The sequence below is a fragment of the Urocitellus parryii genome, chromosome 5 (genome assembly GCF_045843805.1).
Source record: "Urocitellus parryii isolate mUroPar1 chromosome 5, mUroPar1.hap1, whole genome shotgun sequence".
NCBI lineage: Eukaryota > Metazoa > Chordata > Mammalia > Rodentia > Sciuridae > Urocitellus > Urocitellus parryii.
In genome coordinates, this window is record NC_135535.1 from 35524253 (window position 1) to 35540272 (window position 16020).

At 34.5% G+C, this 16020-nt stretch overlaps 1 protein-coding gene and 1 non-coding gene across 2 annotated transcripts in view; one reads left to right on the forward strand and one right to left on the reverse strand.

Annotated features, from left to right (window-relative positions):
• Positions 1 to 5029: 5029 nt before the first annotated feature.
• Tmtc2 (transmembrane O-mannosyltransferase targeting cadherins 2) overlaps positions 5030 to 16020 on the reverse strand; it is a 388543-nt gene continuing 377552 nt past the window's right edge. Inside the window, exon 12 of the mRNA XM_026391430.2 lies at positions 5030 to 7604. Within this exon, the coding sequence (XP_026247215.1) occupies positions 7425 to 7604 (180 nt within the window). The 3' untranslated portion in view covers positions 5030 to 7424. The remainder of the gene's footprint in view (positions 7605 to 16020) is intronic.
• On the forward strand, positions 12383 to 12455 carry Trnaa-ugc (transfer RNA alanine (anticodon UGC)). Its single transcript has one exon. It is a non-coding gene; the product is annotated as a tRNA-Ala (tRNA).

Sequence of the window (16020 nt, forward strand, 5' to 3'; positions counted from 1 at the left end):
TGTGTTTATAGCAACATCTTGAGAGGTAAGTATCTGCCCCCATTTCCTCTCAACTTGTTTGTGTGGATTTAAATCATTCACCTAAGGACAAGAGGTTTGCTCTCACTTTATTTCCTCTGTTAATCAAAACATTTCAAATTATGTCTCATTCCTCATAATGACTTCCTCTCTTGGAAGATCAAATGCACAGATGCTTATGTTTGATCTTGGGTTTAGCTGTGGACTTCCTAGACACATGGTGAGTTGGGGTGTGTGTGTGTGTGTGTGTGTGTGTGTGTGCCTGTGTATAGCAGAGAGGAGGAATAAAGTCGATGAATCAGACTAGTTAATAACATAAAGACTTGTAGCAAATGTATTTTCTATTGTGACTTTGCAACAGAAAAATGACATGTGGCTTATAATTCTTCTCTGACACATGAAGAGCATTCAACTAGCAAGTAACCTCCAGAAATCTTTGATTTCATAAAGAACAGCAAGTGAAAAAAGAAGCAAATAAGTTTTTTTTTTTCATGAAAGAAAATCACCATTTAGTTGTCTACTGGAATCTTAAAACATTGTAACCATCTGCAAAAGGCAAAGGAACCAGATTTCTGATGCATAATGGACAGGTCAGAAGAATTAACCAAGCAGTCACTATACGGCAGGAATAGATCCTTGTAAACACTTTAATCTATTCTAAGAACTCTGTGTTCCACTTTTATTTAGACCAACTGTTTCTTTGAGGATTTATAAATTTATCCTAAAATAAAAACTTTATGTCTTACACCAGGAACCAGAACTGAATTTAGTCAGAACTTCTTTCTTCTCTACTCCAGTGGAGATTCTTCTTCAACTCTGGTTAGCACTGGGCTCTGCAGAAATATAACCTGCAGCTAGTACCTCACCATTTTACATGCTTTGTTGGATTGCTTTTTCATTTGTATAGTGCTGAGGCCAAATCTATGTTCCCTCTTGATCTCTGATGTTGTAATTGATTTCTAAGAGTATCACTTTTGGCTGCTTGAGAAATAGCAGCAGATTAACTCATCTTCACTGTCACTCATAGGGCAAAATTTTGGAATATGATCCCCAACAATAATTGAGTCTATGTTACACAGCTTTTCATCACTGTGACCGAAATGCCCAAATAGAACAACTTAGAAGAGGGAGTTCATTTAGGGCTCATGGTTTGGGAAGTTAAGTCCATGTTCAGCTGAGTTCACTGCTCTGGGCCTAAGGTGAGGCAGAACATCATGATGGAAGTGGCAGAAGAAAGCTGCTTAGTTCATGGTGACAGGAAGCAGACACAGTGCAAGGTTCCAAGGACAAAAAAAAAAATAAACCTCAAAGGCATGCCCCCAGTGAACTACTTCCTTGAGATGTGCCTCCCCCCCCCACTAGAGTTACCATACAGTTAGCCCATTCAAGTTATTCATTCATCAAATGGACTAATCTACTTATTAGGTTATAGTTCCTATAATCCAATTATAAGCCTTCATGGGGTACTTCATATTCAAACCATACCAGGTCTATCAACAGAAGTTACAACAAATTAACCAAGAAACTTCCTTGATTCTTTTCATAGAAAGAGATGAACCTTTGCTAGAATAATTGCACTTTATAAATGTTATCAACAGTGTATTTGGGAAAAAGACAATAGAATATAACAAAAATAACATTAATGCTACCCTTCCATAGCATATAATGCAAAATTATTAAATTTTAATAAAATATTATCTAATAATATCAAACTATTTAGTGGCATAGGACATTTGTTAAAACTATAAATACCAGAATTCCAGTGAAATTTTCTTATTGTCATTTTCATAAACTGCATGTTAAGGCACATTTGTAGAATAATAGTCTATTGGAAAGGAAATATAAAATGTTCATAAATATTAAGCTTAGCAATATATTTTAAATAATACAAAAAATTAAATCTATTATTTACTGGTTCTATACATTTAGTATGGTGATATATGCAGAATTAAAAAGCTGAAGACAGTCAATGTTCCCATCACTTGTTAAATGAGATGAAGAAAAGGGTCCATGTTAAAATTAAATGTAACCACTGTGTTCACATCCCCTGACCCTCCCCAACACCACATTCATCTCCTCCTTCCTTCACCAATTTTGGTTTTGTGGTACTATATTATCTTTATTATGAGAGGAGTGTCCCATTGGAAAAAAAGATACTTCAATTCTTTGATATTTTGAGGTTTTTTGTTGTTGTTTTGTTTTGTTTTGGATAGAAATTGCAGGATCTCTCTCTCAGTACATTCTAGAAAAGTTTCATTACAGTCTCTAGTTGTTCAATATTATTACCAGAGAAAGATCCCAGGGGAATAATTTCATTGTGAGTCCTCTAGGATAGAAAAGCAAAGGACACAATAGAAAATTATTAGAAAAAGCATTTCTAAAAGTCACAAACTATTACTTGAAATGTAGAACTGTATTCTCTCCAGGTCAATAAAGAATGGCTAATAGCTTTGTTTTGAATATGTGATATACCTTTCAAATCCCAAGGAGGCAGGAGAGAATATATTCATATCAGGACAGCCAGCCAGTTCTAGACTTCAAACTAGCTGAACATTTTCTATCCTGTCTTGTAGTTATATTATTCATTTACTTATTTATTATGTGCTTTTTCCCCAATTCAGGGACTGAAATTTGGTAGATCATTGGGCAACCAAAAAGACCACAGTCTCACAGTAATCAAATCTCCTACATCTCCAACACAACAGTTTTATGACTAATGACAATTTACATTTAGTTCCCCCATGTCTACACTTTTCCCACCTGACTTTCTCCTTTTGGGCATGTCTGGAAACTTTTTTCAGATACCATATTGACTTCTTCACTTCCTGTAGGTTTTTTTTTTAATGATCTCATCACATGGTCTCATATATTTGTAATTTTCCCACTTGATCAAAGGATTTTTTCCTAAACAAAAGCTCTTCATTCTTCGGAAGCAGAAAATTAAATAGCACAGTAACATCAATAATATCAGAGATTAGCTGGAAAAAGTTGGAGGAACAGTTTGAGAAATCTAGAAGAAAAACTTCACAGGAATTTCAAGTTAACAAGAAACTTAAATCCCAGCAGTCCAGGAGGAAAATTATATGTTAAATTTGTATGTAACACCATTAACAACCAAAGGCCAATATGTGGTGAAGTGGCAGGTGGCATTAAGGCTGACTCAAAGGTGCCTCTTACTGGATCCTGCAGGAAAATCAGCCACAATAACACAGCAATATCCTAGTACATGTGCATATTTGCTACTGCAAAATTCAGCCTAAATCAGCACAACTCCATTGCCATTTGACTTGTTCTTCCCATAATGTATAGTAGTTCCAATGTACAGGCCAATTTTTCTACAAATACCACTTCATTATATTAAGTTTTAAATGATAGGAAGCAAGTTCTATAATCACTGAATATAATATTTAAATTAAGTGAAAAAATCATGTTCCAAAGGTCCATATCAATGAACTGGAAATATTATAATATTTAAATAATACATACCAGGTTCTTTGCTTGTATTTAGAAAGGACAGTAATGACTTAGATGTATTTTCTTTCTTTTTACTGGAAACATACTATGAAAACTGTCATTAATCTGGTGGAAATATCAAATGGATAGTCATGAAATCCCACATTTTAACTTTTTACAAAGTGATTTCTAAAAAATATCAAGTAGCTCATAAGCAAATAATAGATGGAATTTTCATTTATAGCATATTTTATGGTCTACTCAGAGACAATGTGCTAGGCTAGAGAAACAATGTCAAAAAAAAAAAAGGAAAAGAAAAAGAAAGAAAAAAGTCCCTTCTTTCATTAGGTTTAGGGCTTCAATTCAAGTTATATGACTTTTTGATTTAAAAACAGAATCAATTATACAATTACTTTATGTACCAACACCTGTTAATAAACTGATATTCCTTATAGCGTATTGGGTGTTGCTACTAACCGGTTTGGGGTTTTTGGCTGAATCACTTAACTTGTAGACCAGAAGAAAAAGTAAATGGGTTTAGCTGCATGAACACTTAAATATTTTATGGCTCTGACAATCTCAATTTTTAAAAATGTTTCTTATAAATTACCTCTTAATCTTCACAATCATCTGCAGTGACAAAGGTAAAGAGTATGATTTGTTGAAGTGAAATAGCTAGGAAAATACCAAGAGAGTTGCAACTTGATTTCCTGGCTTCTGAGTTCTGGTACCTGAGAGCCCAGATGATAGAGAACACGTGAGCTTTGGACTACTTGGGGACAGGCTTGCCGCTTGCAAGCTTGGTGACAGTGAGCAAATTGTTCCATACCACTGAGCTCTGTTTTCCTTACCTTTAAAACTGGAACATAATCTCACACAGCCATAGGATTAGCATACAGTAAAGTCCTCAAAGGTAACTTTTACCCTATACACAAGGAAATAGGAAGTATATAATCCAGTGGTATAGAACAACAATTTTAACCAAACTGGAACTCCTTGTCACTTTTCACCTTCTCTGGGACCCTAGGTTTCTTCATTACTGACTCCTAAATGTGCTTCACTGACATTTCTCAGCAGAACAGAGTTCTGTTTTCATCTAATAGACTAGAGAACCAGGGTCTTATAAATATGGACAATTTTACCAAAAATTGATTGAGGCAGAAACCGGCAATTATGCTGCACTTAATGATATTTCTAAGAACCTTTTTCCAATGGTTCAATAACAAAAGAAAATAAAACTTTGTTATTGTAACATCCTAACAGGTATAATTGGTGACACTGGAAAATTTTATTATTATTATAATTACTAGAAATTAATTATCATTATCAATTATACATTCAAATCATGTACCTCTGATGCTCAACCTCTACTTACTTAGCCTTTTTCCTAGGTCCATGAAAAATATCAAGAGTTTAAGTGCTGTTGATGTAGAAGATTCTTTTAAAAAAGACTTACACAATGTATTTGTTATCAATGCTTTATTGTTGAAAACAAAATTGAAATTCTCTGGCACATAAACAATTATTTCTACAAAAGGAAAGCCTACAAATCTTGATAATTTATACAAATAACAGCTTCTCAAAAAATAAAATTTTAATTTAGTAAACTTGTCTTGTGCTCTATATTTTTAGCACTGTCTGCAATAATCCACCATAAATCCCTGAGCGGAGACATTTTTGATCATGTTCTGACACCCCCCCCAGACCTCCCCCCAAGCCCGAGTTGGTCAGTTACTAAGTACAGCCCTGTAGTGAAAAGTGTCAGGGACATGTAGTTATTAAAAATCCATGCATTTTATGACACAGCCCAATTATTAATGCTACTTGGGAACTGAGTCACATGAAGTGCCTCTACTGTGCATTCAGTGAACCTATTAAGAAACAAGTGTTAGAAAGGAAGAAAACAATAACAATAAAGAGACATAAAATGTTAAGACTAGGAAGTTGTCATAAGTCAATAACTATTTAAATAAATAAAAATGTTAGACATTGAATTTATCTTTATAGCCTTATATTAAATTCCTTTTTCTTTTTTTTTTTTTTTTGCAATTGCCAATGCACTAAGATGAAACATACACTTCAACCCACTACTTCAGTTTGACCATGGGTTTGTGGTTGTTAAATGTTAAATATCATTCTGGAAACACAGTGATTTAGTTATAACTTAACTTTGGCCCTTCAATGAAATGTTTACGAAATAATACACACATTACAGGAGGGCCTTCTTATTAATGCCATTAAAAAAATCTCTCTTACTACATTTGCCCTTCTCACAAAAACACTAGTGCCATAGCAACACTACTTTAAATTCTTTATCCCACTGTATTCAGATACATAGCAAAATACATAAAATATGGAGAAAACATAATATGATGTATTTGCATGTCCAGCTTCCCTTTAATGGAAATTTGATCTTATATACAGGGTGTGTGAAAGGGAAGGAGAAAAAGCTAATTTTCAGTTGCAAAGAACTGGCTTAATGAATCAAGTTTTTTTTTTTGTTATTCTGCTACTGTATAATAATAAATAAATAAATATGTAGGGCATTGTATAGCTAATTTCTCTATAAAAAGTTGATAACAGACTGGTGTTTTTATGAAATTAATTTTTAGTAGCAAAGTTTGATTGCTAGTCAAAAACTGTTCAATAAATGTTTTTCTCTGCTTCATTTATAGTCTTTCATTTGTGAAATGATCAGTGAAGTGGTTAATAACAGGTAATGAAATAAAATACCCAATTTGCTAGTGAAAAATAGTTTTCAACTGAGAAAATCACGTGGCAGAAGACCTATCCATATACAGGTTAATGCTATATTCTATTGCAGTTTAAAACAACTCATTTTTCATACCTTTCAGGAAGAACAAATAAGATAAAAATAATCCTTTGAAAATTGATCTGCACTGCTGTTTAGGTATGTATTAGAAATTGATTATCGTTTCATACAATTCTTTGCAAAATACAAAATTAAAAACTGGGAAACCACCATCATACACTCCTTTGTGTAGACTTGATCTTTTAACAACAAAATCTGGGAAGCACACATACCTTCCCTTTTGTCTAACTGCTATCTATTAGTTATTGGAACTAGAACACTTATAAGCTTCCCTTTCTCTCATCCTTATGCAACCATGCATGTTAGCTAGGAACAGCCATTTTAAAAAGAAATATCAAGAGAAATTAATACAATGAATTCTACTGGACAGTTTTGGAGAAAACATTGACAACACTGAAACAAAAATGCCTACCTGACAGATATAAGGCTTCTCTAGCCCCTCTCCAAAGACTACCTCTATTTTCCATATCCTTCAGAACATGAAAAGCAAATGATGTTCAAAAGAGTCAACATCCAAGTCATCTTGTGCACTAGTTGAGAAACAACTGCAGATTCTGACAGGTCCTGATACAATATTAAACAGAACAAAAAGTTTTCTAAGCTTCAGAAACCAATAAGCAGGCTGTCCCAAAGACGGAAGACAGCAGCATTAGGACAACCAGAGGCTCACTGTGATTCACTCTATGTTAATCACTCCCTATTAACAATCTTAATAGTGTATTGTGGCTGAATGGACACTCTGACTTCCTCTCACAGTGTTTAAGGAACCATATAATTTCAAAATTAGCTTTCAAAAATGAAAAAAAAAAAACAAAACTATAACCAAAGTACCTCCTCCCCTTTAAGAATGTCAAAAGATCCTGTGTTAAGTGCTCTGGTTTACAGTCTATGGGCAACAATTACATTCTCAAGGAGGCTTCCAATGTTCCCCTTTTTGGTGTTAAAGGCTGTGCCAATAGCAAAGTGAATTCTCCCAGAAGTGACAATGACCTCAATGACCTCTACTCGGGTCTTGAAGTGCCAAAAAACGAGATCTTAGCATAACACTTCTGAGAAGTTTGGTCTGTTAATGGAGCCAGCTTTTAAAAAATGGAAGAGGATGAGCTTCTGTCCTCCTGTGTCAGGTCTTAGAAGTCTTTAAACCTTGTTTTTCCATGATGTTCCACAATTTTCGGAGATTGGACTGTGTGATGACATCATCAGGTTTGAGCTGCAGAGCCCGTAAGTAGTTGGCCTCAGCCTTCTGGAGTCTGCCATTAAGGTGCAGAATGGCTCCCAGGTTCATCAGAGCAGCCGGATACTGCAACAACAGAAAGTGAATAAAAGGATTATGTGTCCATTTCAAGCTGTCCTTCACAGAAGACAAAAATCTTCATCCATTTATGCAAATGATTCCCTCATCTCTAGAAGCATACAATGCAAGCAAATTTAGCAAATTTTACAAACTGACAAAGATAACTAGGAAGAAAAAAAAAGATTTTAAACAGTTGCTTTGTACTTTATGCTTTAAGGAGGACAGGCAGCTAGGAAATAGTAACAAAGGCCTACTGACCTATTCAGAATATATTTTGTGAAAACAAAGGTTATAGTGATACAACTTCAAGTTATAAAAAGAATAAAATGTCTTTGAGATTCACAAACAAAAAATAAAAAATTCAGTGAAAAATCTTTACCCACTTCTGTCTCTTTTTAGCAATATTCCAGGCTTCTTATGCAAAAACTTAAACTATAAAATTTTATTGATGTTTTCAGAGTAAAACCCTGAAAAAAAATTCAAATGCAACCACTAAAGTTCTTTCCAAACCTAACCTAAGTATTTTACCAAATCCTTATTTTTAAAGCTAGTAAATTTCTAGTGGTGAATGTTTACTATAAATATGGTGAAAAGCACAATTTCAAAATAGATAAAGTATGGTTATGGAAAAATATAACCTTTATAAGAAAGGTTTCATATTACTTGTAAAAAGAGTAGTTAAGCAATTCTTGTAGAATTTTCAGTAATGTATGATAGTTGCAATAGAAAACTATCATGTGAAAAGTTTTAAAAAGCTTTTAAAACATATTTTTAAAGGATGAGGAAGTACGTAGCGCTAGTTTTATATAAAGGTTTCCATCCTCAAACCTCTCATCCTAATGTCTGAGACATCAGTTAACAATGAAAGTACTAACCAAAGGAAAAACATTTTGCTTGTTATCTTAAAATAAAGTCTGTTCTTGTCTTGTCCCTAAAACATTCTGGCTAACAGGAACAGCTAACATTTTGGCAATCACATCAATGCATATTTCAACTATCAGATAAAATAAGACAATGTTTATGCTATGATTATGCTTTCATTTTACAGATAGTGTCAACTATTAATTGTCCTTCAACTCTGTAAAAAGCTAAAATAATTCCCAGTCATCTTTACAATTTAGCAGTTTCACCTTTTGGTTGAATTTATTTCACTCCACTCTTTACTGTAAAAACATTTCTGAACCAAAACAATGATGGGAAGAAGGTGGAAAAGCTCAGAAAAAAACTAACTGGGGAAAAACATGATTCAATTTGGATTTTAAGAGATCTGGATTTTGAGTTATTGCCCAATCACTGTGACCGTGGTGAAGTCCCCTGATAAATCTATACCCTAATTCATTCATATGTGAAATACTGAAATAACATCAACTTTTTTGCATGCTGTTAGAAAAATAGGGAAAAAATAATAAATCCATATAGCAGAATGCAGGTACAAAGCAGACACTCTACAAATGTCAAGGTCACTTTCCAAGGCTTATTTTAATTGAGGCTCTGCATTATGTTGCTTTGTACTTTTCCTGTTACTGTATAGCCTTTATAATTTTGATTTCAATGGCTATATGTCTCTGCATGCATATCCAAATGCTCTTAAGTTCTCAAACACTGAGCATTATTTTCAGACTTGCTACATTCTTCTTTCTTTTCCAAAAACAATGTTGCACATATAAGCTATTCCTGACCTTCAAAAACCTTTTGGTCAGGATGACTCCATACTTATCAAGAAAAATACAGATGGTCAGCTTCTAATTTTAAACACCAGTCCAAATAAACAGAGCTCTAAATTACATGTGCAGTGAAAAGCTCCACATTGGAAACTGAAAATAACACCACCTACTCCATCTTCCTAACAGAACTGTTATCACACCACCATTCTTTTCTCGAGTTCCTTGATGCCTAGACATTTCTAAATTATGTCCCCTCACAGTCCTTGGCACAACTATCAATAAACTGCTTCTAAACTGATGGTGAAGTGTATCCACAGCTTGAATTACTAGAGATGCTAAATAGATAAAATGTTCAGACTTCCTGCTATCTAGTGGGGAGAGAGGAAATAGGGAGGGAGAACTACTGCTGGACACCATTCCTCACTAACCAGAAATAGAAGAGGCCCAGTGATGGGGTTGAGAGAAAACAGATGGCCCTGTGGGATAATCATTATTTCTTGAATCACTTTGTTACCAACAAGTCTGTACTTAATAGTATCTGCACCTATAAATGCAATGTAAATGATTAGAAAAAACCTAGAGGTTATGGAGTTGGATGGCCTAGGTTCAATCCCAGCTCTACCACAGACAAGTATGCACCTGAACAAGCTGGGTGAGGGATTGAGACCTCAGTTTCTTCTACAAAGAGGATGACAACAGGACTTGCTTCATGGGGTTGCTGGAGAGATCATGAGAACACAGACAGTCCTGCTAATGTGCCTGATCCACACTGAATCTAGATGCTGATGATTTTTAAACTGGCTTTACCCTTCCCGGCTTCCTAGATTTCCTTAGGTTAAACCAGAAAGAGATGGAAGTTAAAAATAGGTAGTGAAATACCATCAACCCAGCCACATCAATAAACTTCACTGCTATTTCTAAACTATAGCATGAGGTTCTTCTGTCCTTGGGAGTTACCTTCCTGATCTCAAAAAGGAATAAAATTTTAGTATTTCAATAGTAATCTAAGAAAACACAATTAGGAAGTTAAAACTGTCCAGATTAAATGAATTCTGAAAGCTAATTATAATGGCATTTCGGTAATAACTTTAATTTTGCATCATCTACCTTAACTTGTTACTTATTAAACAAAAATAATCACAAATTGGTATTATACTGTGAATGTGAGATAATGGATCTCATGGAAGCTTACAATACTGTTTTCCCTGAGGAGTAAAGACACATGTTAACTAAAAATGTGCACATTTAAGATCATCCAATATCTTCAAGCAGTTATACATTTCAGTATAAACTATTTTTATATTTTATTTTCTCTTTTAATAGAAATGCTTAAAACATCACTATGCATTCTTATTTGAGTGAATGGAAATCGATTAAATCTATAAACAATTCTATTAAAATGTGACATGAGTATCATCACCTTGTCAACAGTTATTTCAACATAAGCAACCTCAATGTTTATTTAAAAATTTCAGAATAAAATTGGATGTTGTTTTATCCCTTTAAAGACAGAGTCTTTATTTTTTAAGTCTGTCATGTCTCCCCTCCAGAGATGGCGAAGGTGGCTAATGGATACCCACTGGTCCAAATATGCCTTCTGGCCTTTTAGGATAGCCATGAAAACCAGTGTTTAGAAAATATCAATGGCATTGCTTGGGTTCTTTCTTTCTTTCTTTTTTTTGCTTTCTTTTGTTTTGTTTTTGTTTTAACAGAGATGCAGAATCTCAGGGCCCACTTACTGAATCAGAATGTGAATTTGAACAATATCCCCAGGTGCTTTGTATCTTCATTAAAATTGAAGAAGTACTGCTGTATGGGCCACTTCTTAGATCAATAATGCTCTCATTTTACGACTTTTGTGATAAAATTTTCTGTATGAGGTTATAGCCTATAGAACAAAGTATGTTAGATTTAATATCTATCCCCTCATAAAGTAGACTTTTTCTCTTGGTTATGCAATTATTTAAGTCAGTAAATGTTCAAATGAAATTTTATTAATGAAGCTATAAAGGATTAAATGTTACTAGATGAAGAAGAAGGTATGGAAATAAGACCTTGCCAGGGGTTTCTAAATAGTCAGACATTACTGTGTAATTGAATGTAAGAATTTCAGGTGGCCAGCTGATTGGTGTCATTGTTTTTTGCTGGCTGTGAGTCAAGGGATGGGGAAGACAAACATAACCACAATAGCTGATGTCTTCCCTCACACACATTGTCTTTTATTGAAGACAGCTGATGAAATTCTCAGCCTGTTAACCAAGGCAGGCAGCAGCTTGCAGCCCAGTAACACAAGGCTTCTAGCTCTCTATAACAAATGATGCCACCACCCACTTCACAGACTAGAAAGGGGAACCAGACCTTTCTTGATTCCTTGAAGACAACAGATGCTTCACATCAAATGGGATGACTGGCAGCCATACCGAGGCTGCAAATGACGTCTTTTCCAAGTCTCTAGGGATTCTAACTGAATATTCTGACTGCTATTTTACTTTGGTCTTTGGCTTATTTCTCCAGTGTTGGAGAAAATAAGCAAAATTAAAACAAGAGATATCTATGGGGGTAAAGTAGAGCAAAGACAAGACTGTGGAAGTCTGATTCTGGTCCAAGGCTCGTGAAACTCCCAATGAAGCCAACTGAGCTCACAGGGTACTCCGAACACTCAGAGTGGAACACATCATTTTTTTTTTTTTTTGGTCTTAGCCTATCATGTAGGCTTGCAAAGAAATCCATGGAGGAAGACTAGTGGTACCATATGCGGAATTAGTGGTAGGATTTTTTTTTTGTTTCTATTGGAAATGGGACAAAAGTGTAGAACTGTGAAAAGAAGACTTTGGGAGGGTCCCAGAGAAAGAAAGGAAGAAGAATGGTTGAGATATTATAACCAGGTAATAGTTGGGATCTCTGTACCCCATTAGTCTCTATGGCTATTTCCCTTTTATGAAGGATGATCAACAGGCAAAAGAAACTATGGAAAAGATGAAAACAGAGATAACTGATTAATATTACTAATTTTAGCTACATTTTGTCCAGTTTATCTTATTCAAATGATCTAACTGTGTTGCTGAAATTATCTTTGGAGCTGTAGATTTACTCTTGTGTAAACTAAACAACTTCTGGGCTGGGGATATAGCTCAGTTGGTAGAGTGCTTGCCTTGCATGCACAAGGCCCTGGGTTCAATCCCCAGCACCACCAATAAATAAATAAATAAATAAATAAATAAAAATAAACTAAACAACATCTAAGAAAGAATGACTGAAGCCAGCCTCATCGAGTCATAACTCAATTAACATTCTACATATTTGGGGAATGTTCAAGATAACCACCTTCAATTTTCCTTTGGGATATAATTTTCAAACAGATGAGTTTGCACACACTGAAGTATTTATTGGGTTCTCACACATTTTAAAAATAGTTACTAGATAACTTAATGAAGGCTGCATGCTGCCATTCAACTGTATTCAGTTGAAATTGCCATCCAATTGAATTTACTGAAGCAGTGACTGTACTATGATATTTAAAAATTAATGGTATAAACATCTTAAGAAACAAATTAATGGAAAAGAGCATTTATGCATAAATGTAAAGGATCTCCTATATTTATTTGGGCTTTGTACATGGCAGATAATTAATAAATAATTATTAAAGTTTTTAAGACAACCATTTAGGCTTATGGAAAACACAGAGACAATAATAGATACCTTACTCTTCTTAGATACCTTACTCTCCAATATCACTCCTCTTGTTCTATTGACATGCTTCATGGTTAATACAGCTAGAATTCTGAATAAATGATCCTTGATTTTTGCCTCTCCCTCCCACAAACTAATATATACTTATATCTAGTTGTTAAGTAGTGGTAACTTCACCTCAAAATATCTTTTTAATGTTTCTTTTTCTAATTATACCTTGCCTCTTGCTTCCACCTTGGTTTAAGACCCAATCATCTTTTCTTTGTTAATTTAAATAAAATTACTTTGACAGAAAAGAATGAATTCACAGCTAAACAGAATGGTAAGTGATAGAGTAAATGAAAAATAAAGTTGAAATTTTGAAAATTTGAAAATTTCAGAGACTATAACAAACGTATATCACCAAATGAAACCTCATAAATACAACTGACGGCCCAAATACCTCCCAAAGAAGACCACAATCCTAAAGCAGGTATTCATCATTCCAGTCCATGTTTTACACATTTATTTCATTATTATTATTATTATTATTTGTTCTACTTACTTATACATGACATCAGAATGCATTTCAATTCATCATACACAAATGGAGCATAATATTTCAATTCTCTGGTCGTACACGATATAGAAAAGCACCATTTGTGCAAGCATACATGTACCTAGAGTATATCTCATTCCACCATCTTTCCTACCCCTATAATTCCTCCCCACCCTCCCCTTTGCTCAATCCAAAGTTCCTCTATTCTTCCCATGCCCACCCCTCATCATAGATCAGCAACTACTAATCAGAGAAAACATTCAGCCTTTAGTTTTTTGGGATGTATCCCTTAGCATAATATTCTCCAACTCCATCTATTTACCTGCAAATGCCATCATTTTATTATCTTTTAAAACTGAGTAATATTCCATTGTATATAGTACCACAGTTTATTTCTTTCTTTTTTTTAAAAAAATAAATGACAGCAGAATGCATTACAATTCTTATTACACATATACAGCACAATTTTTCATATCTCTGATTGTATATAAAGTATGTTGACACCAATTCATGTCTTCATACATGTACTTTAGATAATTATGTCTATCACGTTCCACCTTCCTTGCTAATCCCCTGCACCCTCCCTTTCCCTCCCATCCCTCTGGCCTATCTAGAATTTATTTATTCCTCCCATGCTCCCCCTCCCTACCCCACTATGAGTCAGCCTCCTTATATCAGAGAAAACATTCTGCATTTTTTGAGGGGGATTGGTTAACTTCACATAGTATTATCTTATCCAACGCCATCCATTTATCTGCAAATGCCATGGTTTTATTCTCTTTTATTGCTGAATAAAATTCCATTGTGTGTATAAACCATATTTTTTGTATCCATTCATCCACTGAAGGGCATCTAGGTTGACTCCATAGTTTAGCTATTGTGAGTGAATTCAGCTGTTATAAACATTGGTGTTTATATATAGTATGCTGATTTTAAGTCCTTTGAGTATAGACCTAGGAATGGGATAGCTGGGTCAAATGATGGTTCCATTCCAAGTTTTCTGAGGAATCTCCACACTGCTTTCCAAAGTGGTTGAAACAATTTGCAGTCCCACCAGCAATGTATGAGTGTACTTCCCCACCCATCCTCTCCAACACTTAATATTGCCTATATTCTTGATAACTGCCATTCTGGCTGGAGTGAGATGAAATCTTAGAGTAGTTTTGATTTGCATTTCTCTAATTACTAAAGATGTTGAACGCTTTTTCATATATTTGCTGATTGCTTGTATACCTTCTTCTTAGAAGTGTCTGTTCAGTTCCTTAGCCCATTTATTGACTGGGTTGCTAAATGCAAATATTATTATTATTACTATTATTATTTTAATGTTAAGGCTTCTTTTTATTTTTTATAACTTTATTTTATTTATTTATATGCGGTGCTGAGGATCGAACCCAGGGCCTTACATGTGTGAGGCGAGCACTATACTGCTGAGCCATAACCCCAGCCCCACAAATATTATTTTGTAAGTTTAGATTTTATAAATTTATCATCATCCATCACAGAACACCATTCTGCTAAGCATGCAGCTGAAACTTGCACTTTTTGCTCATCACTTTGTTTTTCAGATGTATTCATCTCGACAGATGTAAGGTTATTTCTTTTGCATGAATTTCATTGAAGGACTGCCTATTTACAGACTCTTTGAGAGGGCTGCCAACAGCGTTCTTGTGCATATTTCTACACACAGTTATGGCAAAGCTGCTGGGAGAGGATCTGCTGGATGACAGGGCATCCTTGAAGTCTCTAAATCTTACCAAATAACCTTTCAGAGGATACAAATTACACGGGGTACCTTTTTTCTAATGTCCTTAACCTAATATGTACCAAGTTTTCAATTCAGTATTGCAAAAAAAAAATGACATAGTTGCATTAAAATAGGTTGGAAATCATAATCTAGACAATATATATACTTAATATGTATTCTCATAAACTACTTTTTCCCAAACATTTTTATCATTTACCCTTTACTCTTCTCAAAAGAATAGATGTCTAAAAACATATTATTTCAAAGTTACCATCCATGGTTTATCTGTCACTCAATTTAAGTAGTTTTCATAGGTGCTCCATATCTGGAACAATAGGACAAAGTAGGTTAATAACACATGATATTACATAACTTTTTTAGTTTTCCCGAGTTGAAAGTTTTGACAAAGTATGTGGTTCTGTGCTTAATTTATTTTCTCTGATTACCATGGAAATTAATACCATTTTCGAAAGTTTATTGCTTTACATATTTTCTTCTCAATGACCCATCTGTTCTTTAACATTTGGACAGAATAAGTTTGGTAAGGGTTTTCACCCACATGGTGATATTTGAAAGACAGGAACACAGAGCCCCCTCCAGACAGGCCCTAAGAAGGTCTGCCTGCTGGTGTTTTCCAAGACTCAGAGAACCAAACAACCACTGTTTCTAAGAGAAAAAAGTCTGTTACAAACAAAATGGAAAGTCCTCGATACAGGTTCATTTTCAGTGGTGAGGGAAGGTAATGTCAGAAATCTGAGAAGCCACAGGGTGGGCTTCAGAGAG